This window comes from Colletotrichum siamense (assembly GCF_013390195.1).
Source record: "Colletotrichum siamense strain Cg363 chromosome Unknown KSG_Cg363_contig05, whole genome shotgun sequence".
In the NCBI taxonomy this organism is placed as follows: domain Eukaryota; kingdom Fungi; phylum Ascomycota; class Sordariomycetes; order Glomerellales; family Glomerellaceae; genus Colletotrichum; species Colletotrichum siamense.
The window spans coordinates 2,869,022-2,894,202 of record NW_023501018.1 but is presented as its reverse complement, the minus strand read 5'-3'; the positions used below and the strand labels follow the sequence as shown (position 1 = coordinate 2,894,202).

Here is a 25,181-nt window from a genome sequence, read left to right as displayed (position 1 = left end):
GCTGAAGATGCATCATTCTACGCCGGCCTTCTCATCTCCTCCTTCTCCCTCGCGGAGGCCCTGATGGGCATGTACTGGGGCGGTCTGTCTGACCGTATCGGACGCAAGCCCGTACTGCTCCTGGGATGCATCGGCACGATGTTCAGCATGGTCATGGTTGGCTTTGCCTCCAACATCTGGATCGCCTTGATCGGCAGAGCCCTCGGTGGCCTTCTCAACGGCAACATCGGTGTCATCCAGACCATGGTCGGAGAGTTAGTTACCAAGCCAGAGCACGAGCGTAAGATACCATCCCCTTCATACTCACTTATACGTCCCACTAAACAAATATAGCCCGCGCCTTCTCTGTCATGCCCTTCGTGTGGTCCATTGGCACAATCATTGGTCCCTTTATTGGCGGTACATTTGCCGATCCCCACGATGCTTTCCCCAACGTCTTCCCCGTCGACGGCCTGTTCTACCGCTACCCCTACCTTCTTCCTAACCTGGTCTGCGCCGCACTCCTGTTCGTCAGCATCATTCTCGGTTATTTCCTCTTGGAGGAGACCCATCCCGACATGCAACCCCGTGTCTTCCTCCCGGATGACACCTTTGCTTCGGAGGAGACTCCCCTGCTTGAGACCATGGATGCCATGAAGAGACCCGCTGTCGATATGAGAGACGACAACTACGGAACCGTCCGCGGTCGCGACGCTCAGGCTTCCGCCAAGAAGGCCGACCAGCCGTACAACATCTACACGAAGCCTATCATGTCGCTGATTGCCGCTCTTTGCATCTTCACCTACCACTCGATGACGTACGACCACCTCCTCCCCATCTTCTTCGAGGACGATCGAGCCACGGCCAACCCCATGTCCATCCTCGCCACCCCTTCGAGCCCGTTCTACTCGCCCGGTGGACTGGGTCTGTCCCTCCGCGCGGTGGGCATGATCATGGCCGTCAACGGTGTCATCGCGCTCTTCGTCCAAGCCGTCATCTTCCCCTTCGTTGCCGAGAAGCTTGGGATCTTCCGCCTCTTCATCATCGTCACCGTCCTTCACCCGATTGCCTATCTCATGGTCCCGAGCCTGCTCTTCGTCCCCGAATCGATGCTCTATGCTGGCATCTACTTCTGCCTGGCGATCCGCAACATCATGTCCATCATCCTCTACCCGGTACTCCTGATCCTGATCAAGGAGGCCACCCCGACTCCCAAGGCCCTCGGCAAGGTGAACGGTCTGGCCGCTAGCGCCGCCGCCGGCTTCCGCATGATTGCCCCGCCCGTCGCCGGATGGTTGTACACGACTGGAAGCAAGGTCGACTGCACGGCTCTGGCTTGGTACGGCAGCGCTGTTGTCGCCGTCATTGGTGCCATTCAGTGCTTCTCCGTGAAGCGCCAGCGCAAGGAGGAGATGTGCGAGGAGGACGCCCAGCCCATCCTGCGCAAGAAGGAGTCCCGAGTCACAGTCACGGAGGTGTTTTCGGATGACGAATGAGCACGTCATGAATGAATGCCACGAAATACACGACGATTTTTGGATGAGAAAAGGGGTGCCGAAACGAGGTCGGTCGGGGTTTCAAAAGACTTTCACGATCCAGCAAAAATAGCGCGGTGGATAGAAGGGGAGTTTGCTTGATTTTTTGGAAAAAGAACACATGACGGCGTCAAAGGATATGGATTTACGGATGACGGAGTTTGAATGGGTTGATTTTATCGGATGCCTCGTATAGACCAGATATCCCTCGTTGGCCGAAGCGAGCATGGTTGGTTGGGTTGGAGTTAGGCTGCATTGGTTCAGGCGCAGAGGAAAGCCAGTTGACATAGCGTATGCGCTCTAATAGAACTGACTTGTTTCAACATTGCAACTAGCCCGGTGTGACTCAGATTTTCTGCAGACATTTTACCTTTTTACAAGTCGTGCGAACAAAAGATTGAAAGTGTGACGATCGGATTGAGTTGAAGTTCGATCAAGTTCTAAACTTCTCCATCAACTCCAGAATTGCATGGGGCGTCGCACCACCCAATGAAAATCGCCACCGCAAGACCACACAACCTTGGAAACTCACTCACCCCCAAAATTTTCACTCACACAAGGAGTCATACGGCGTCACACAACCCATCTCAAGTGAGATAGAGTATCCGCGGCAACACCCAATCAAATCACAGCAAACTCATTCCTCAAAAATACCATTATTGCCAGAACCAAAAACACAATACAGAGCTGCGAAACCCCTCAAGAGCGCCGCCAAAATGGTGCAAATCGACGAAATCACAGATCAGATGGCCGACGCCTTCATCGCCGAGCAGGAGCGTAGGCAAGCCGCAGCCGCCGCCTCCGCCCCCGCCGGCGCCAACCGCGGCGCGGCCCTGCCCCCCGGCCACGCCCTGCTCTCCGGCAAGACGGCCGACGAGATCCTCAAGGACCTGAACAAGTCGCCGCTCTTCATGACGGAGCTCGAGGAGAACGACGACCTCGCCGCGCTCCAAGCCCTCGCCTACGAGGGTACCCCGCGGGAGAACGCCGAAGACTTCAAGGAGCGCGGCAACGAGCGCTTCCAGACGAAGCAGTTCTCCGACGCGAAAGAGTTCTACACCAAGGGCATCGACATCCTCGCGGCGCAGGAGCGCGCGCGCGCGCGCGGCGAGAAGACGTACCGCACGCAGAAGGTCACCGAGGCCGACAAGCCCGGCGACGCGGACGTCGTCGAGGAGAAGGAGACGGAGGTCGAGGACGACGAGGAGGAGATCGCGAAGCAGAAGGCCGTGCTGGAGAGCCTGTACGTCAACCGCGCCGCGTGCCAGCTTGAGCTGGGCAACTACCGCTCGTGCTGGATGGACTGCGGCTTCGCGCTGCGGCTGAACCCCAAGAACCTGAAAGCTTACTACCGCTCGTCGCGCGCGCTGCTCAAGGTCGAGCGCATCGCGGAGGCGGACGACGCGTGCGCGCGCGGGATGGCGATCGACCCGGAGAACAAGGCGCTGCAGGCCGTGGCGCGGGACATCCTCGCGGCGGCGGAGCGGTACGACGCCAAGGCGAACCGGGAGGCGGAGCGGGCGGCCAAGGAGAAGCGGCGGGCGATGCTGCTCAAGGCGGCGCTGGCGGCGCGGACGATCCGCACGCGGGAGACGGCGCAGCCGCCCGAGATGGAGGACGCGCGGATGCGGCTGGTGCCGGACGAGGACGACGCCGCGAGCAGCCTGAGCTTCCCGGCCGTGTTCCTGTACCCGGTGCACCTGGAGAGCGACTTCATCAAGGCGTTTAACGAGCAGGAGTGCGTGGCTGACCACCTGGCGTACATCCTGCCGGTGCCGTGGGACGAGGAGCGGGCGTACACGCCGGACGGCGTCGAGTGCTACATGGAGACCGTCAAGGGCGGCCTGGTCAAGGTCGGCAAGAAGGCGCCGCTGCTGAAGGTTCTGAGCGGGGGCAACGTTGAGGTTGTGGACGGTATTGTCAGGTTCTACATCGTGCCTGCGTCCAAGGCCAAGGGCTGGATTGAGGAGTTTAAGCTGAAGAAGGCGGCAGAGAAGAAGTAGACGGCTTAAGCCATTTGACGATGCAAGGGAGAGGGGAAAACGAACGGGAATCACGATTGGTATGACGGCAGAAAAATCATTGGCGTTGGCTTTGGTTATTAGACACTTTTCATCAACACTCCACAATCCACCTCACCCACCCCCGAGTACATTGGAAATTGTCGTAAGACCTGCGTCGTCCTAGTCTAAACCCAACCCCGGCCCCCAAGTCCACAAAGAAAGACATTACAAATGCGCGAGCGAAAGCAGGGAATCTACAGTACGTATTGTCTTTTCATATCATCAACTTCTCCCGTACTCCATGCTAGCTTACGCCGAAGTGGCTCTCCGCCGTTTGCTGCGGTGCGTATCCTGGCCGTCCACGTCGCTGAGGTACCCAGGCTCCTTCCGCGGAGCAGTCCGAAGCGTCATGAGTCCAAGAGCAGCGTTTTGCTCGGCAATCTCGGCGTCAGACTCGTCCTCGCGCCGCTGCTCCGACACGTAGCTCAGAGCCGGGCTGCTGCCGTGGGTGCTCTCGCCGCTGTCCCGGCCTCCGTCGCTCTCGTCGTGGTCCATGGGCCGCTTGTGCCATAGCGGACGCGGTGCGGTGGTGTGTCTGTTCAACGGGGTGAATCGAGGCACGGCACTCAGGTAGGGGTGGGGTGAGCGGTAGCTCTCATCGACCAGACGGTACGGCTCGGCAGGGCGGTTGGCAGGCGTCCAGCCAGATGTGGGAGGGGGCGGATGGCGCAGGGGTGGCGGCGCCGGGTGAAATCCGTAGCTGTAGCTGACGCTGTCCGAGCCGTTGCTTGAGGCCGAGTCGGGACATGAGCGGGCGTCTCCATCCGTATCGCTGTATGGGCTCATCAAACGAGTGTTGAGGCGGAGTCGTCTATCATCCCGCAGAGGACGCATCGGCCGGTGATCGATACTGGGCAGGTGGTTCAAGCCGACAGAAGGGAAACCGTGGTGTTGAACTTTCCTAGAGAGGTCGGCTTCTCTGATAGCATCCTCGACGATGCGGTGGTCGATGACCATGCGTCCGTAGTCCGGGGACCCGGGAGGGATACATATGGACGGGAAAGAGGGTCCAAATATCGGAATCAGGGCGCCGGCAATGTTGTAGCAAAAGGTTGCGCACACTGCCTTGGCACACTCATACGGCATCCAATATCCTGTTCTCATTAGCACGAAACTGAACCGTGGGAGACCAAGTCATCTTACCCTGCGCAGCAATAGCGCCGCCCGTGATGCTGTGGGTGATGTCCTTGAGGCCGGGGTTGAGGCTCAGCATCTTTGCCGGTACAGTCTTCCACCTGTTAGCTGCGTCACTGCAACGTATATGAAGAAGCTCACCTTTGAATACTTGCAGCACTTGAAAAACGGAGTCATGCGGACGAGACCGACGTTGTAATCCCACATGACGGTGAACTCGTTATCCTCACCGGGAACCTTGAACTCGTACTTGAAAACTAAGGGGCCCCGTCAGTAAAAAGGGCAAGTTTTGAGTACGCAAACCAACTCACCCTCAAAGCTTTCCCGGCCAGTCTTCTCGAAGAAGTCTTTCTTGCCGCTGTTGTAAGGGATGTGGGCGCAAGATTCCTGAATTCGGCCGAAAGGGGTGACGCGGAATCTCATCAGGTCTCTTCGGCTCAGCTCGTCAACGCTTTCGAACGGGTAATACTTGATGACGCCTCTCGGTTTGTACTTGGACATCGGGACCGGGTCCTTGGACATCTTGAGCTTGGGGATGACTGGGCAGTCCAAGTAAGGCGGCGAGGGTCTGTCGGCGTAGCAGCTTCCCGGCGAGGACATTGCTGGACTTGGAAGGAACCGAGGAGCAGGAAGCGGCCCCGGGGACGATGGGTTAAGAAGAGAAGAGACGGAAAGCATCTTGCCGGCCTGTTTGTAAAGGGCGAAGGATGTCTTGGAAGTGGTGTAATGCTGCGATGCGGGAAAAGGGTTCCTTCCTGATGAACAGGCGGCCAGGCGGAACTTGTTCCCTAAAAGGGGTGGGAAAGATGGGAGACTTAAGACAAGTCCTGCAGGAAGAAGCGAGACTTGTTGAGAAAGACGGGCAGACAACACCCCCAGGCTTTTCCTTTGGGCAATCGACAAACACTGAATGTCTTCGTTCCGGGGGTTGGGCGCCTCACCGTCCACGGACGTGCAGCACGCTGGCAAAAGTTTTCCAGGACAAGGGGCCCGAGATTGTCGTCTCTCTGGGAGGAACACGCACCCAAGTTCTGCAACGGAGCTTGCAGTCCAGTACGGGGGCTCTCGGAGGAGGAGGAGGAGGATGGGGGCTTACTGCCTGAGTTTCGGCGCTCTCGGTGCAGATTTCTTTGTCGTGGTGTCTTGGAATCGACCTCTCAGCATCCAAGGCTCCGTTTGTGCTCGGCCACCGCTCTTTCTTTTGGCGTATCGAGGTGAAGCCACGAAGTGAGAGATGATGGGTTTGATAGAGAAAGGAGGAGGCAACGTGGAGCGCCGACTGGTCATGGCCTAATATGTTTCTTCCAAGTAACTGTCGACGAGGTCAGGTTTGATCAAGTGATGTTACGTCGAGAAGTTGTGAGGTTGTGTGTGTTTTTGGCCACAAAGTTACCGGATGTATCGTCTCGGTAGTGGAAGACCGGATGTGCCAAACGGCCCCGGGGAAGCTTCCATGCAGCGGTCTCCGCACCTCTGCCAAGAAGGCTGGAAATGGTTGGAGAAGCCGTGTCATTGGAGGAGGGTCAGATGCGGGAATGAGAGACTTCCGTCTTGCTGAGCTCACGCCCCATGACCGCTATAGGCCTGAGATCGAGACTAGGCGGGTTTCATCAGATGCCACCAACTTGAGTGCTGGTCCGAAAGGGGCTTCACAGCAGACTTCGCTGCTCATTGCAGAGGCATCAGAGTCATTGGACAGTTTGCCAGTGCAAAACAGCGGCAGCGACCAAACAGGCAAGGGCACAGTGTTTGGAGGCGCACGGGGGTGGAATTCTCAGAGTGGGCTCGCGGATAGCTGCATAAAGTGCCATCCGGCCATTGAACCTAGATGGTTGTTCGAGATGGTGGAACAAAGCTGGTCCTCTTGCTACGTTGAAGATCTCAGGGCAACGTCAACTTGACTCGACACACGTGGATCGTCTTCCCTCCAGCATTTGACGGGGAGATGATGTTGTCGATGTTGGGTCGTGGCTGCATTGGATGGTGGTTTGCCATGTCAGCCAGGCTTCAAGAGCTCTGGCCCCTTTTCAATGAATACCATACAGCTCATTTTATGCAATGATGGTGGCTGGTCTTTCGTCAGACCGCTAGAGCCGGGGCCACTTCCTTTGTGGCCAGCCTATGTGCATATCCGTAGTCAAGCCAATGTCCTTCGTCAGATATTCCAAGGCCATTCGAGAAGTCTGGTATGATAGCATGCATGTATCGCTGCCATTGGGGAGGGGTGGTCGCAGCTGTCACCTTAGGGTCCTTGTCCTCCCCACGAGCTTGCAGGCGTACAAGCACAAGAAAAATGTCCGATGGGAAGCACAAAAAGCCGCTCCATCTGGAAGCACAAACCACACTCTTGCGTGCGTAGACTTATCTTCAAGAGGTCATAGCGTTTGGGTTTCCCGAATGGATGTGTTGTTGGGTAAAGTGGGAGCAGATGGTTTCGAGTAATGAGCGGGTTGGGTCTGGACGACATTCTGGAAGCCGGGACCAAGATTGGTAATTTTGCTCTTGTCCTTCACGCGTCTCGGCCGAGTTGCTGCAGTGACGCTGGGAATAGCATCAAGTCGGTACGTTGAAGAATGGACAGCGGCATTGGTCATGGTCGAGTCAACGACCCCTTGCTTAGCGCTGCGTTAATACCTGGTTAGGCATTAAGTTGATGCGGCTTCCCGCGCACCGCTACTTTCAATAAAAGTCGACCCCATCGCGGTCGCGAATCCCTGACCAAGCGTCGTTGCAAACGGAGATATGGCGAGCTGAATGGGGCCGCTTCTCAACGGAATAGCCAAGTCGCATAGCAGGGACAGGGGCAAGAGCACGACCACCAGTGATCGAATCCTTGGCATGGAAAGGCGAACTGGCACTTGGGCGTTTGACCAGATTTCCCCATCTTGATGGTTGATGGGAAATGGATGAACCCCACCAGCTCCCCACGAACGCTGCCGCGTTTGGACGCCACGGCTAGGTAATCCGGCAGGGTTATCTGAGGCTCCTGTAGTTGGGCAAGAATCCAAAACGAGCAGGCTACGGGTTGTGGAAGAATAACTGACAACTATGCCATTGCAGTTTCAGATGGAGCATAAGCTGTCTCGGTGACACCGCAGATAGTGACAGGAGAGAAGTGGCGAGGTCGCCATGCGCGGTGCGACGCAAAGAGTGATGCAGTGGCGGCTGTACGCATCGACTCCGGAAGACTTTTTGCTCTTTTGCCATGCAGAAGACGGCAGCTGGTAGCACGCCGCGTGTGTGCAAAGCGTGGTTGTGTAGCTTGGGCGGGCGGGATAACAGCTTCACAATTTTTCGCAGCGCGGCCAAAGGCGAAGCCAGCCGCTGCTCATGTGTCTGTCTGTGACGGGAAACGAGGCCGCGCGGGAGATGTCTCTCGTGTCCCGAAGCCGGACGAACGATGATCGGCAACGCTCTGTCAAGGAGGATGGACCTCTTGAATCCCTATGCTTTCGAGGCTGGCTAGCCGTTGGGGAGATGAAATCTAATGTAAATCCCTGCCGCCGCGAAACGATCAGATCAGGCGACCAGCCAACACCAGAAATTCGAAGGGTAAGGGTTGTCCCGCTACCTGAGTGAAGGAAGCGAAGCTTAAGTGATGATATGCGGAGAGACGACGAATGGTCCGGTGGTACTGACCTGAGGAGGCGACAGCGTTGCCTCACTCGGTGCAACCACACATCCAACGGTTCTACGAATACCGCTCGCCCTCGATGCAAACTCGTCGTGGCCGCCGCTGCACCACTGCTCCGTGTCACTGCATCGGAAGGAGAAATAAGTGTGTGGAGAAGTGAGAGCGTTTCGTGTGATGTTGAGAATATCTCCGAGAGGTCATACGTGAGAGACGACAACGCCAAGAGACTTAAGTCTTCAGTAGTGTGCTGGGCGAGGGGTTGTACGACAGAAGTTGTCATGTCACCGTCGAGGTCTTTGCGGCAGAAAGTGAGGTGAAGCTGTTGGTGTGTTTGAAGGGAGGGAGGCCGGGAAGCACTGACGTTGGCAGCCCGCCATCCCAGCTAAGGCAAAGTAGGTCATCACCCTCAGCCAACCTCGGCGGGAAGGAAGATTCTTAGATAATCACCCGGAATCACCTTCTCATCCCATTCAACCACCCACTTCCCAAAACGCTCACATTTCACGGGTCGCACATCCCTTCCTCCCGAACCATTTCATGAACTGATGGCCCCTCATCCTCTCCGTCGGCCCGAGTTTGATTGCGCTTTGGACCCCAGAGGCCGTGGATCTTCTCTGAAAAGGGCGAGACGTCGGGTGGGTGTAACTCGAGGACCTGGCAAAGAGCCTCTTCAACCGCATGGTCGATGCCGAAGCCACTGCTATTCAATTTATGAATGAGGATCTCAAGCTTCGAACACTATGCAACTTGGTTGGTCGTTACCGCGCAACTGACCATGGCGGGGAGCATGTCAGTGAACTCAACGCCAAACCTCTCTCTGGATGTGGGAAGGGAGAGGAGCGCATCGCGTGGTTCGAGGAATGCGGCGTGTCGCCAAGCGGCTCGACTCCTCCCCAAACCGCCACAAAGTTCATGAGGATAGAACTACCGTCCACGCATGCCTTGATAGAAATGTTTTGCGAAACAAAATCCTATTTCGGGGCCCATCGTGTTTCGATGCGTTATCAGGCTCGCGTCAGAACACACGAGCATTTGTGCGGTGGTGGTGTCTCACCCAGCTGAATTCCGCTGCCCATCCCTTTATCGAGGTGAACATTCCTCGCGATCCCCTCAAAAAGATGGCTATTTCTCATTTAGAAAAGACGGGCAAACTCTATCTGCTTCAAGTGGTGCTTCCTTCTCCATAATCTTGGGCCCAACTGGTATTGGGTCTGTGCAAAATCCCCATCCATCTCCAGTCATCATGATGCAGCCCATGTATGCCTACCACAACCACGCGAGGGCGTTACACGCAGCCACTTTCTTACTCGTTCTTCTGTTTATTCTGATTCAGTTAGTGCGAAGTCGTCAGGACGCCTACGAAATCATTGATTCGGACCCCTTGGTGCCGGTGCTCAAACCACAAAAGGCGAGTCCGACGACGAAGAAGACCGATACTGACACATATCTGAGAGTACTCGCCGAGAGGCACGGCCTCACACGAAATGTTTCCCTGTTTTCTCAGAGAGTCCGGGCCGTGCCGGAAGCTTCAAGCCGGCGCTCCATGACAAACCTCCACAAGGTATTTGCGGACGGCGACTTTGTGGACATCAACTGGGACGACAAGGACCTGCCCCTGGACAACGACGGAGATACAAGTTTGCCCGTGGCAATTAGCGTCTTCCCCAACGATGTCGATGCGTCTGACTTGTTGTTTGGCGTCTCGACGACGTATAACCGGCTTTCGCACGCCAACGACTCTCTCATCAGGGACTGGCAGCGATGGCTTACAGACGGACACGGCAACTCAAACGGAGCCAGCGTTATCGTCGCGCTCTACAACACGTCCACCCGCGAGGCCTGGCAGACGCACGACAAGTTCAAAAACACCGGCATCGATGCGACGGTGTTGATGCTGGACGACGACTTGGACAAGGTCTCGAGGCACTTTGAAATCGTCGACATTCTCCTGGAGGTCAACAAGGCGCTGACCGCCGACGGTCAGACAAGGAAGTATCTCGGGCTGATCGAGGACGACATCTTCTTCCCGACTCTAGGACAGCTCATCTCCAAGCTTTCTCAGTTCAACGCCCGCGACCCTTTCTACATCGGGCTGCCAAGCGAACGGCCAGACTGGTCGGTTGAGGACGAGGAAGCAGTCACTCACGGTGGCGGTGCCGTGTTCTTCACGCTGCCGGCTGCGAAAATCGTTTCCGAGCTCCCGTGTCTCTCGCCCGACAGACCGCCCTTCGCGAACACCTCAACCTGGGACAGCGCGCTCCACGAATGCGTGACGAAGAACACCGATATGTCCCTCCACGTCCTCTCGAGCTTCTACTCCCCGCGAGATGCCCTGTATCACATGCAAGCGCCGATATACGACCTGGGAATCTCCCCCTTGACTCTCCGACATTCCCAGTCCCGCCACCATTTCAGCCCCAGCAGAGGCCACCTCGTGACCTCGGTCTGCGGCGAGGCCTGCTTCTTGCAGCGATTCCGGTTCGCGGACGATTGGGTGCTGGTCAACGGATACTCTCTCACGCATTACTGCGCAGGTTTCGAGGTCGAGCCCATGTCAAGTGGTGCAGTCCTTCAGGGAGCCATGCAGTATGGTCTGGAGGCGGAGCTGCCGCTTGGGGACGGGATTGTGCTCGATGAGAGGGATGAGCCCAAAGAAATCATCACGTGGAGGGGTACAAGAAATGTTTGGTCGTTCTTGGATGCCGTTGTTGGGGACGAGGGGGAGGTAGTGCAAATGTATGTGAAGAAAGGGGGTTTGCGTGAAGTGGACGACGAGGAGCATGAGGAAGATATTTTGGATTCTGTCATTGTTTTGGTATGGGAGTCTTAAGTTATTGCAGTCATAATCAGCACACTTCTGTGACGAAAACGGTCGTTTACATCAATCCGATGATGCTTCTTCGCTCGATGGTGCAATCGAGGTGCAGGCGTTTGCCTTCGTAGACTTCGCGAAGACCCATGTTGGGACTCTCGATTCCCGTAATCCACTGCCAGGAAAGTTTTGAAGCTCTGAGTAGTCAGCTTGCATGCGGTATCGTTGTTTCTGAACAGTGTTGTTGGTTGTGGCTTTCGGCAGTTGGAAAGATGGAGATTGTCATAACACATAGCATATGGGATATGGGCCCGGAGGGGTCATCCGTGCTTCGGGGCTCCGCACGCGGCGGCCGGCCCCACTCCAACCAGCCACCGAAGGAAAGACCCAGCCACAACGCCGGACAACAAGCCTCCCGACTTTTTTCTTGCTTAAAGGATCCCAGGATCGTGGAAAGAAGAAAGAGACGCCACCACGTGGAAACATCGCAACGGCTTCGCCGCAAGCAGCGTCACCGCCGGGTAAACGCGCGTCGTCAAACCTGTCAAACTCAAAAGACACGCCGCAAAAGCGTGGGCAAGCCGGAAAAGACAAGGACGCTAGCTAATAGGGGGACACAGGAGGCACAAACGGTCACCGCGGACGTCATGTGATGAGCGGTGTGGTTTGGGAAGTCGGGCGACGGGTGGCGGGCAGAAGTGGTGACTGGTGGACTGGTGTTGGACAGCAAAGATTGCTGCGACATGCAACGGCCCGGGAGGAGGGGCGGGGGTCCTCCAAGCAGTGAGATTGAATTGGCATATGCGTGTCACGATGGGGAAACGTATATGCGCGTGATGGCGGGCAAGATGTATGGGCGATGACGAAAGTCGATCAGGATCGCGATTGAAGAGGGGGCAGACCGGGCTGTTGTTTGAATGTGGTTGGGCGGGCGAGCGTTCGGTCTGTTGGACCCTGTTGTCGTGCGGTTGAGGGACAGCGGGGTGTCACCGCCGATTCGGGTCGGTGAGCAAGCGGCGGGGACGGTGAGGCCGGAGGAGAGAACGAGTGAGTGTGGGCAGGGATCATGGATGAAGAGGTCGGCATGAGGATGGCAGATTTGGCCAGCAGATTGAATACCCGCCGCAAGCGCATGCAATGGATGTGCTTATTGTGAATTGGCAGAACCGCCTTGGAAGTTTACCACAATGGATCCCGGGATAGGGTAGTGAGTGAGGCGCAATGTTTCCGTAGGATTGCTAAAAACTGACAGAGAGGCTGAAAAGTGTAGCATGACAGAATCTTGGCTGTTGGATTTCATTCCGAGTTGGAATTAGGGTTCATGCGTGCAACCCACAGGTGCCAGATCGTGTTAGCGCAAGCATTGTCGCTGATGGCGTGGGACTTTTGGAGGTTGGCAAGTTGGTTTCGGTATCCCACTTATGAAGCTGAGATAGCAGAACATGATGGGCGTAATTGAAGGCTGAAAGTGAGATGTGATGATGCGATAGCAAAGATAGCGTCTAGACGAAAAGGCGAAGAAGGAAGTCGGATCCCAGGCTGGATGTCATTCTGAGGGTGGATGTTGCAGCACAGTTGGAGCGGAGAGGGAGGCAGATGCGACGGTCTGCTGGTGAAGATTTGGCCAGCAGCTGCTCTGAACAGTTAGGAGGTAAACTAACTAGAGGGGGGGGGGGCTTACCTAACCGCACTAGCCTAACTAGGCAGGGGGCCCACTTTACTAATATTACTCAGCTAGTTAGGTTATCTTAGCCCTCTAGTTAGATAATAACCTAGAATACTAAAGTTTCCCTCCTATATATCTAATATAATAAATCCTATAAGTTTATTATAATTACTCCTTAATTAATTCTGAAATAATCTTTCTAATATAGCTACCCTTTAAATCTTCTCTATTCCTCTTAAGTTTATTACTATTATCCTTAATATTAAGGATAAAGTAGTTAAAAACTTAGTAGTTATATAGTAATATTAAAAATCTAAAAATATTTAAACTTAGCTCTAAATAAGCTATATTTAAGAAGTAATTTAGAAGTAATTTTAAATTTATTCTAAATTAAAAAAGATTACTTACTTACTAAAATACTATTAATTTTAGTTTTAATAAAACTAAATACCTAAAATTACCTTTAAATTAATAATATAGTATTAATAACTATTTTAGAATTAATTTAAATTTCTAAATTTCCTCTATACTTAAATATAAGTAAAGAAGAGGTATTATATATATTTAATATTTAGATATTAAATAAAAAATAACTTAAAAACCTATTTATTAGTATAAATAATTCTAAATTAATTATAAATTAATATATAACTAATTATATTATAGCTTTAATATTATTATAAATAAATAATAGCTTAAAAAGCTATTATATCTATATACCTTTAAAATATACCTTATAAATATACTATATATATATATTAAGTTTATAGTTATAACGCAGCCCCCCCACAAAAAGACTACAGTAAAATTCACCCTATACGCAGGCATAATTCTGGAAACACTATATAGGCACCTTAACTTATACCCTCTACTAATTAAGGAAAACAGTATAGAAACCCTATACGTTCCTACTAGTAGGTAAACCCTCTGAATATTATAAAGTTGAACGCGCGCCCTAGCTGAATAGACCGGCAGAACAGCAACAGCGCTAGCTGCGTAGCGTGGGGCTAGCAGCGCTATATATAGCAGGGCTGATCACATTAGGGCTGAAAGGGTCACTGAGGCTCTTATAGCCTGGTAACGCTGCTATAAGAGAGATAACTCCTTAACTAAAGAGGTCGTCTATAAATACTACTAAATAGAGATGACTCCTTAACTAAAGAGGTCGTCATAAGAGGTTCTCATAGCTAGAAGCATAAAAAGCTCTGCTGCTGTGCGTAAGGCCTATGCCCTTCCCTCTTCCTCTTCCTCACCCTATAACCCACAACAGATCCTTCACAATATCTGCACTACGTGGCCTCTAGCTAGCTACTGTGACTTTTACTTGGAACTTGTACTGTAACGACCCCTGACTTCACCCTTCAGCTAACAGCTTACTAGTTATATGATCCTAGCTTCAGCCCTATTTCCCCTATATGCGCTTAGGTGCGCCATTATAATCTTATCACCTTTAATATCACTTTGATAATAACTTCACGACTTTGACTGGGTTTAATTACTACAGACTTTCTCTAGCCTTCTAACCTATCTATTAACCTTTATGCACACCCTCTGTTAGCTTAGCTGTCTTTTCTGCTGCTTATGCTGTATATACCTTCTAAGATAGATGTCTGTTATGATATTTTTAGGGGATATAGTGCTGTCGCTATCTATATTTATTAGTAACGCCTGTGATGTTATAGTAGTTAGCCTGGTTAACTTACTAGCTATACTGCCCTATTAAGGATATCGTTAAAATAGGCGTAAATACTAGGATTAGCAGTAAATACATCTATATTATTAAGCGAGAGGTTTTACTAAAGTAAGTAGGTAGCTTTTACGCTATTATTACTAAGGTTAGCCTCTAAGACCTTAAGGTAAGACCTAGCTATAGCTATTTAGTCCCTAAGGCTCTATATATTAAAAGGTGTTATCTTACTAATTACTATAAACTTAGCCTTATAGTTAGTATTAATCTTAGTGTTTTAGGGTGTGCCTTAGGTAAAGCCTTGTAGTATAAGATCCTATAGATTAGGTAGGATGGAATATATTGTGAAGGTATAGGAATCTAGGTGGTTTGCTTTAGTAGTATTGACTTAAGATTGAGGGTGAGGAATGGGCTTGAGGCTTGGCGTAAGCAGCGGCGTCTTAAGTATATAGCCAAGATAAGCTTTTCTGTAGCTAAAGACCTTATAAAGCTATCTCTAGTATATATCTCGCTTATGAGTTATGCAGGTGAGGCTGTTAACCTTGCTAGTAACGAAGCTATCGTTAATAAGGCTGATAGCTATAATAGTATATACGTCTAGCCTAGATGCTTTTGCTTAGCGAGTTAGGGTTAGCGTAGGCAGTTATTCTAGACCCTTAAGTATGTATACTGTGAAGCTACTGGACTAGGCACTAACTGAGGTGCTTTTACTGCTTTTTTCCCCTACTGTGAAAACCCCTACTAAGTAGGCTCGAAACTTCCTTAATATATCTGCACTATGTAAGGAATATAAGAATATTAACCTTATGCTAAGTATACCCTTCTTTAAGAAGATAGCTAGAATTATTACTATATAGTATAATATCTATACACTAAATAAAGCTCTTAAGTTTAGTAAGTACTCTAACTCTAATTAGAAGTAGTTTATTATAATAGTATTAAATAGAGTTCTTAAGAATACTTCTAAAAGGGACCCTCTTTATACTATAATTAAAGTAATAAATACCCCTAATAGCTTTAAAGTAGAGGCTATATATATCTCTAGCTATCCTAAAGAGTAAGCCTTCTTTATATAAACCCTCTATAATATTAAGGTAGATATAGCTTAAGCCTAAGTATAAGCTTAGTAAAGGAATATTAGTAAGTATGCTTTATACTAAATAGAGAGAGCATTACTAATAATAGTATAGCTGTAAAGGTGTTAGCTAGCCTAATTAAATAAGAAGATTATAATAATAGTGATAACTTACTTCTAAAGAAGTTACTATAGCAGACAGCAAAGCAGTAATAAGGATAGTATTAGTAGCGTAGGTAATGCGTAAGAGAGAGGATAGGTTAATAGTTTAGTAGTTAGTAATTAAGTAATTAAGTAATTATAAACTATATTATTACTAAAGTGAAGTTAAAGATAGTAAAGTTATATATATATATAAGTGTAGCTAAGATTAGGAGAGGTAGTTAGAGATTATAATTATATAACTAAAGGCTGTATATATTATTAAGAGGTATAGAGTTAAGAGGTCTATTGCTCTAAGTAGGTAAAAATTATAGTGAATAGCTAGAGGCCCTATATATATATATATATAAGTAGAAAAATATATTCTCTTAATAACTAAATATAAGTATTTTAAAATTACTCTAAAGTTATTTTTAAACTTTTATAACTATAATAAAATATAATAATATAAGCTTATTAAGAGATTATATATAAAAAAGTAGTAAAGTATAAAAGATATTACTTAAATAATTTATTTTAAATTACTTTACTAATTAATACTTTTATATATAGCTAAATATATAAAGTAATAACTTACTTTAAGAGGTATATTATTTACTATAACTAATTAGATTTTTATTAATTAGTAGTTATAAAATATAAAGTAAGCATTTTAAAATTAGTTTTAAATTATTTCTTAACTACTTTAGAATATTAGAAGTAGTATATAACTTTATATTTAATATATTAACTAACTAATAAGCTATAGGTATTATAATAACTACTTTCTAAATAACTATATAAGTAATTATAAATAGATTTAAGTAATTATTATAAATAATAATCTACTTAATAATATCTTAAAGTACTATAATATCTTTAAGAAAACCTTATAAAAGATTACTTACTACTATAAATATATAAATCTAAAAGTATTTTAGATTAATTCTAAGTTATTTAGTAACTAACTATATTATATTATATATAATTAATACTATTAATTATAGCGTTAAGTAGAACTTCTTTATTCTATATAATTTAGAATTAATTTTAGTTATATTATTAATATTTTATAGTATATATTACTACTTTATTAACTTACTTTCTATTATCTTTTTTAATATTATAGAAAGGCTTTCTAAAGTAGTTCTAAAGATAAATATACCTTATATAAAGATAAATAAATACTAAAGTAATATTACTTCTAATTTAATTTTAAAATAATTCTAAATATATTCTTTTAGTTATATAAGCTATAAGAGTTTATTACTAAATATAATAATAAAACGCTTTATAACCTATATAAAAGCTTTATTAATTCTAATAAAGTTATAATATTAATAAAAATTTAAGAAGTAATTTAAAATCTAATTAGATATAGTTATTTAGTAATATAATATAAATACTAATTTATATAAGTTTAATAAGAGAATAAAATATAAATATTTTAGTATTAATTCTAAATTAATTTACTTACTAACTACTTATAATATATTTAATATTATAACTATAATAGAGAAAATTATATCTATATCTATTTTTATAATATATAAATAGAGATTTAGAAATAAAATACTTTTAAAACATTTTAAGTTAATATAAATAGCCTCTAGCTGTTCACTATAATATTTACCTACTTAGAGCAACAAACCTCCTAACTCTACGCCTCCTAATAATATATATAGCCTTTAGTTATATAATCCCTAATAACCTCTTAAGTCTCTAACTACCTCTCTTAATCTCAGCCACACTTATATATACATATTAATAACTTCACTATCTTTAACTTCACTTTAGTAATAATATAGTTTATAATTACTTAATTACTTAATTACTAACTATTAAACTATTAACTTATCCTCTCTCTTATATATTACCTATGCTACTATTAAATACTATCCTTATCACTACTTCGCTATCTACTATTCTTCTTATTTAATTAGGCTAGCTAACACCTTTATAGCTATACTATTATTAGTAACGCTCTCTCTATTCAGCATAAAGTATACTTACTAATAAGCTCTACTAAGCTTATACCTAAGCCTAAGCTATATCTACCTTAGTATTATAGAAAGTTTATATAAAAAAAGCCTACTCTTTAAAATAGCTAGAAATATATATAGCCTCTACTTTAAGGCTATTAGGGGTATTTATTACCTTAATTATAGCATAGAGAGGGTCCCTTTTAGAGGTATTCTTAAGGGCTTTATCTAATACTACTATAATAAACTACTCCTAATTAAAGTTAGAGTACTTATTAAACTTAAGGGCTTTATCTAATATATAAATATTATACTATATAGTAATAATCCTAGCTATCTTCTTAAAGAAGGGTATGCCTAGCATAAAGTTAGTATTCTTATATTCCTTATATAATGCAAACATTATGAAGATGCTTTAGGATCTATTATAGGTTATAAGGATAGGTTATTAATATAGGTTTAAGGGTAAGGAAGAGGAAGAGGGAAGAGTATAAGCTTTATGCATAGTAGTAGAGCTTTTTATGCTTCTAGCTGTGAGAACCTCTTATAACAACCTCTTTAGTTAAGGAGTTATCTCTATTTAGTAGCGTTATAACCTCTTTAGTTAAGGAGTTATCTCTCTTATAGCAGTGTTATTAGGCTATAAGAGCCTCAGTAACCCTTTTAGCCCTAGTATAATCAGCCCTACTATATACAGCGCTACTAGCCTCACATTATATAGCTAGCGCTATTGCTGTTCCACTAATCTATTTAGCTAGGGCGTGCGTTTAACTTTATGCGGTGATATTCAAAAGGTTTACCTGCTAGTAAGAATATATAGAGTTTCTATACTGTTTTCCTTAATTAGTAGAGAGCATAAGTTAAGGTGCCTATATAGTGTTTCTAGAATTATGCCTACGTATAGAGTGAATTTTGCTGTAGTCTTTTTGTAGGGGGGCTGCGTTATAACTATAAACTTAAGTTAATATAAATTATAAATATATTATAAAAGTAAATAATATTAAAGTTATCTAAAGATAATATAATCTTATTATAAAGAAAAGTAAGTAATTTAGAATTATTTTAGAAGTAATATATAAAATATATCTAATAACCTTAATATTTACTTTTATTTATATATTTATAAATAATAAATTAACTAAGATATATAAAAAGATATATAAATTAGTTTTTAAATAATTAAGAAAGGAATATAGATTTAAAATAAAATAGAAATATATCTATAATAAAAATATAATAAGGATTATTTTTAATTAAAACTATTAGAATATAAAAAGTAAATAAGATATATTACTATAGAATTAATTTAAAACTAATTTAAAAAAGTCTTAAGCTATATTTTTATAAATTATATAGTAATTAGTATAATTAAGAGTAGTATATTAAGTATATAATATACTACTATATAGTCTACTTTTAATATAGTATTAAGGTTTATATATAAGAAAAAGGTCTTAAATTACTTTAAGATTAAATATAGAGTTTTATAAGATATATTAGCTATAAGGTATATTAAGAGCTTTATATAGTTTTAAAAGGTATAAATCTTAATAGAAGAAGTAATTTAAAAGTATTTATAGATTAATTTAAGAGAGAAAAAGTTAAAAAGCTAAGTAAACTATAAAACTTAATAAATAATCTCTTATAAATTAAATTTAAATTACTTTTAAATATTTTTAGAAAATTAGAATTAAATTATAGATAATATAAATATTATTAAAGTATTATATAAAGCTTTATATTAATAAATAAGAAGGTTTATATTTATACTAAGGTATATTAAAAAGTAAGTTACTTAAAGATTATTTAAGAATTATTTCTAAACTATTTTTAGATATAATTAGTATAATAAGCTTAATATTAAGTATAGTGATATTTATATTATACTTAGGTTAGCTTTATTATAAAGAGATAGATCTCTCTAAAAGTATTATATTATATAAATAAAAAAGTAAAATAAATCTTTATAAACTATTCTTAAATTAATTACTAATTAATTTAAAAATAAGATAGCTTTATTATACTAAAAAGTATAATACTAAAGATAATACTAAATTTAATTAGTTTCTTTTCTATTACTTTTTAATATCTATATAGAATAAAGTTAATAGTAATAATTAGAAGTTATAAAATATTTCTTATTTACTTTAGAGTTACTCTAGAAACTTTTTAGAATTAATTAAGAAGTAATTACTATTTTATTTAAGTTAGTTTACTTCTTCTAAAATAGAAAAAGCTAATCCTAATTAGAATAAAGCTTTAACTTCTTAGCTATTATAATTAGATTAGAATTAATTATAAAAAGCTTTTATAATAAACCTCTATAATAAATTATAATAAAAGTTAGAAAATAACTTTAATATAGAAAAGTAGAGACTTTAAATATAAAAAAAAGTATAATAAATAGAGATAAAAAAGATTAAGAATTAATCTTAAAATTAATTTATAGAATTAAAATAGAGATAAATTAACTTTAAAGCTTTTATTTATAAAACTAACTAGCTATTAGAATTAACTTAATAATAAAATAAAGAACTAAAAGAGATTAGATAAATATTTCTAAATTAATTTAAAAAGTAATAATTAGTTAGTTAACTAGAATTAATTTAGAACTAATCTTAAACTACTCCTATTAGAAAAAAAAATAAAAAAGAATAAATTAAACTTTAAACCTTAAACTTTAAGGTTTACTAAAATAAAAAGTATAAAGATAACTAACTATACTAAATAGTATATTATTATTTTCTATTATATAATTAGATAGATTATTTAGAAGTATTATAATATATAAAGTATTATAAGAAATAGTTTAGAAGTAATTTAGAGTTAATTTAGAAATAGTTTAAATATAAAATATATATATTTAGTACTACTAACTAAAAGTATATATAATATTATTAATATAATAAATTTATATTTTAATTATTTTTATATTTAATAATTAATAATATATTAATAAATTAAATATTAAGTTATTTTAATTAAATATAAAGCTTATAATTATAAATATAATAAAGATTAAAAAATATAATATAACTTAAATATTTTATATATATATATATATATTAATATTAAGCTATAATATAGAAATAATATATATTATATTTTAATATATTATATTATAGCTTAATATTAATATATATAGTAAATAGTTAATATAGCTAGTATTAATAAGTATTATTATAATATTACTTATACTAACTATTAAATATTAAATATTAATTTATAGTTAGTATAAGTAATACTACTATTATTTAATATATCTAGATAATTAATATAATTAGTATAATTTATAATATTATATTATATTTAATAAGTTTTATTTAACTATAAAACTATAATATATATATATATATATATATATATATATTATAGTATATTATATACTTTTTAAAAAGGTGTTAGTTAATAATTAAATTTAAAAGAACTTAATTATTATTATTCAATTAAATATTATATAATTTATTAAATATATTATATTCTAATATTAAATATATTATATTCTATATAGTTATTAAAATATAATATTAAGTATAATATAAGTTATATATTATATTTATATAATATTTTATATTTTATATCTTTTAAACTTTATATATATATATATATATATATATATATATATATATATATCTAATTATATATTAAAACTATATAAGTAAATAAATTAAAAAATTATTATTATTATCTTTATTTATATTATAAATATTTTAATCTATTATTATATTTTATATCTATTATATTATAATATTAAACTTAATTTAATTATATTTAATATTTAATATTATTAATTAATATTACTACTTAATATTAATACTATATTATAGCTTATAATTAATAGGTATAAACTAAAGTTAATAAGTTAGTAAGTTATAACATAATAATAATAATAATAATAATAATAAGTTTTAAATATAAAATAGTTTATTATATATATCTTTATTAATATAAATTTAGGTTTAAGTTTTATAATATATTATTATATTATAATAGTAATTAGTATAATTAATATAGATTATATTATTATTTTAGTTAGTATAATTAGTAATTTAGTATAATAAATAATAATATAATTAATATAGTTAATCTTATTTAAGATAAGTAAAAATAAATATATTATATAATATTTAATAGATTTTATTAATATATAATATATAATATAATATAAGATATATAATATAATATAATACTTATACTATATTTATATATTATATATTATATATTATACTTTCCTTATAATACTTATTATTAAAAATATATAAAATAAATATTTAAGTATATTTAGAACTATTATTAAAGATTATTAAGAAAGTATAAAATATAATATAATATTTATAAAAAACTTAAAAAATATATATATTATATTTTATAATATATATTATTTCTTAATATTTAAATAATATCTATTAACTAAACTATTATAAATTATAGTAATTTCTAACTATATTAATTAACTTAAATTATATTAATAATATTTAATTTACTAACTATATAATATATATTAGACCTATATAGCGCAGTAGTATACGCCTAATAAGCCTATACGTTACCTAAATATATAGGCGTTAGTTTGATCCTAGCTATAGAAACCCCTTTTCCTCTCTTCTAATTAGTTAAGAACCTACTATAAAATATAAATCCTTCTCTTAAAAGACCTATATATATAGTAGGGCACTAACAGCCTCTAGCTAATCACTATATAGTATTATATATGCATATTATCTACCTTATTATATATTATGCTTACAGCTTAAGTTTTCTTCTTATAAAGGGTTTCTTAATAGTATATAGCTTAGTATTAAGTATTAGTATAGAGTATTAAGACTTTCAGCCTTATAGTATAGATTAAATAGAGGGGGAAGTACCTTCATACCTTCTAATATAATATATATTAGTTATATTATTTATATTAGTTATTATAATAATATTAAATATAGAATTAAACCTAAAACTAAATATATATTAGAAAAGATATATATATTACTTTATATTACTATTATTCTTATTATATTTATTCTTATTATATAATTATTACTTTAATAAATTTATTAAATAAGTATTAAGTATAAGCTTTAATATATAATATTAATATTAATAAGTATTTAATAAATATATATATATATATATTAGTAGTCTAATTAACTTATATAAGTAAATATTATAGTTTACTCTTTATTTTCTTTATAATATTAAAGGTTAATATATATATTATTTATTTATATTAATAAGTAATTACTTTTAAATATAAGTTATTACTTATTAATTATTAATATTAGCTATTACTATTATATAATATCTAATTTATTATTATTATTTTATAGATTTTAAATATTATAAAAATATATATATAAATATAATATAAATTAAATTTATTAAAATATAATATAATATAAATCCTTTATTTTAAACTATTACTTAAGTTAGATAACTAATTAATATAATTAATATATAATAAAGTTATTAATATAAACTTATTATAATTTTAAGTAATAAGAATATAATATTAATTAATAAAAGCTTTACTTTTTTAGAACTTAAGAGAAGTAATTTCTAATAAAATTCTTTAACTAATTATTTTATAATTAAAACTATTAAACTAAATAGTTTATATAATATATAATAAACTAATTTAATTATAAAATATTATATAATATTTCTAAGTAATATTTAAATCTAAATTATATAACTTTAAAATTATATTATAATAAAACATAGAAAAAAGTTTTTATATAAGATATTTATAATATATTTAATATATATTTAAATATAATTTTAATTTATAAGGTTCTATTTTATATATTAAAGTTTAAATATAATTTTAAACTAAATATTAATAAATACTTAATATATTATATAATAACTTTTAAGTATTTATATTTTAATATATAGAATTATTATATTATAAATTAAATATATTCTTATTATTATCTATTTTATAATTCTATTATTTACTATATATATATAATTTTAAATTTTATAAATAAATTATTAATTAAATATAAATATAAATAATAATATAATATTAAAATATATTATTATTATTATTATTTATATTTATTTATAAATAATAAAATATATTTATTAATACTTTTAAATATTAATTTTAATATTCCTTTATAAATAATAAAATATATTTACTAAGTTTTTAAATATTAAGTTTTTTTTAATATTATTCCTCTTAATAATAAATCTTTTTTAAATCTTAAACTTTTATATTAATATAAATAATAATATATTTAAAATATATTATTTATTATATTTCTTTATTAATAATAAAAAATATAAATAAATTAATAAATATTAATTTATTTTATTTTAGCTTTTTTAAACTAATTTTTTTTTAAATCTTAAGTTCTTCTTAAAAATATAAGTTATTTATTATATATAAATTAATTCTAAAGTAGTTATAAAATAATCTAAAAATAAATATTATATTAAATTTTTTAATAAAAGCTAATACTATAGGTATCTTTAATTATAAAAATTTATAAGTTATAACTATTCTTAAATTAATCCTAAAATAATCCTAAAATAATCCTAAAATATTCCTAAATTAACTTTAAATCTCCTCTTTAATATTAAACTTATTACCTTCCTTAAGCTTCTTAAGCTCTAAATCCTCCTTAAGCTCCTCTTTAAAACCCTTAATAGCTTTATTATAGGTAAACTTAGCTTAATAAATATAAATAGTAATATACTCCTTAAGAAAGCTTAATTAATTCTAAATTAGTTTAGAATTAATTCTAAAAAGATTAAGAAACTTATATTTCTTTTTATTAGTATTTTTATAACTATTATACTAATTATTCTTCTTAGTTTTAATACTCTCTCTAAAAGTAGAAAATATATTAAAGATATTAGCTTAAAATAAATTAAAATTAATTTAGAAGTAATACTAAAATAATCTAAAATTACTTATAAAAATCTTATTATTATACTTTATAATAAAAAACTATAAAAAAATAATAGTAAAATAATTAATACTCTTTCTCTTCTTAAAAAGTATAATAACTATAATATTTTACTAAATAAAAAAGCTATTCTTTAGAGTATTAAAATAATAATAAAAAACTTAAAATTAATTAGTAATTAAATTAAAATTAATTTAGAAGTAATTATAAACTAATAGCTATTTTAATTTTAGTAAAGCTAATAATATTAAGCTTATAAGTTTTAAAATAAAGCTTAATTCTATCCTCTTCTTTATACTTAATAATATAACTATATATATTAAACTTAAAGAAAAACTATAGTTTTTAAATTAAGTTAGAATTAATTCTAAATTAATTTAGAAGTAGAAAAAATTTATATTAATATAGTTAATAATATTATTTAACTTAGAAAAGTAATAATAAACTTCTCTTAAAATAATAATAATCTTATTATTCTAAATTAATTATAAATTAATCCTAAAATAATATAGAATTAATTTAAAAATATTTATAGTATTATAAATAAAAAAAAAGAAATAAA

At 38.0% G+C, this 25,181-nt stretch overlaps 3 protein-coding genes across 3 annotated transcripts; 2 read left to right on the top strand and 1 right to left on the bottom strand.

The window, feature by feature from the left end:
- Positions 1-2,230: 2,230 nt before the first annotated feature.
- On the top strand, positions 2,231-3,517 carry CNS1 (Hsp70/Hsp90 co-chaperone CNS1; the record flags this gene model as incomplete). The annotated part of the gene is made up of 1 exon (XM_036640184.1): positions 2,231-3,517. One exon carries the CDS (start codon positions 2,231-2,233, stop codon positions 3,515-3,517), a length of 1,287 nt encoding a protein of 428 aa, XP_036494224.1.
- A 309-nt stretch (positions 3,518-3,826) lies between these two features.
- Positions 3,827-5,311, bottom strand: XBP1 (Transcriptional repressor XBP1; the record flags this gene model as incomplete). Its single annotated transcript, XM_036640183.1, has 4 exons — positions 3,827-4,671; positions 4,721-4,805; positions 4,853-4,968; positions 5,023-5,311. 4 exons carry the CDS (start codon positions 5,309-5,311, stop codon positions 3,827-3,829), a joined length of 1,335 nt encoding a protein of 444 aa, XP_036494603.1.
- A 4,277-nt stretch (positions 5,312-9,588) lies between these two features.
- CGCS363_v008333 (uncharacterized protein) lies at positions 9,589-11,175 on the top strand (the record flags this gene model as incomplete). Its single annotated transcript, XM_036640182.1, has 1 exon — positions 9,589-11,175. The coding sequence occupies one exon, from the start codon at positions 9,589-9,591 to the stop codon at positions 11,173-11,175; it is 1,587 nt and encodes a 528-aa protein (XP_036494602.1).
- Positions 11,176-25,181: the final 14,006 nt, after the last annotated feature.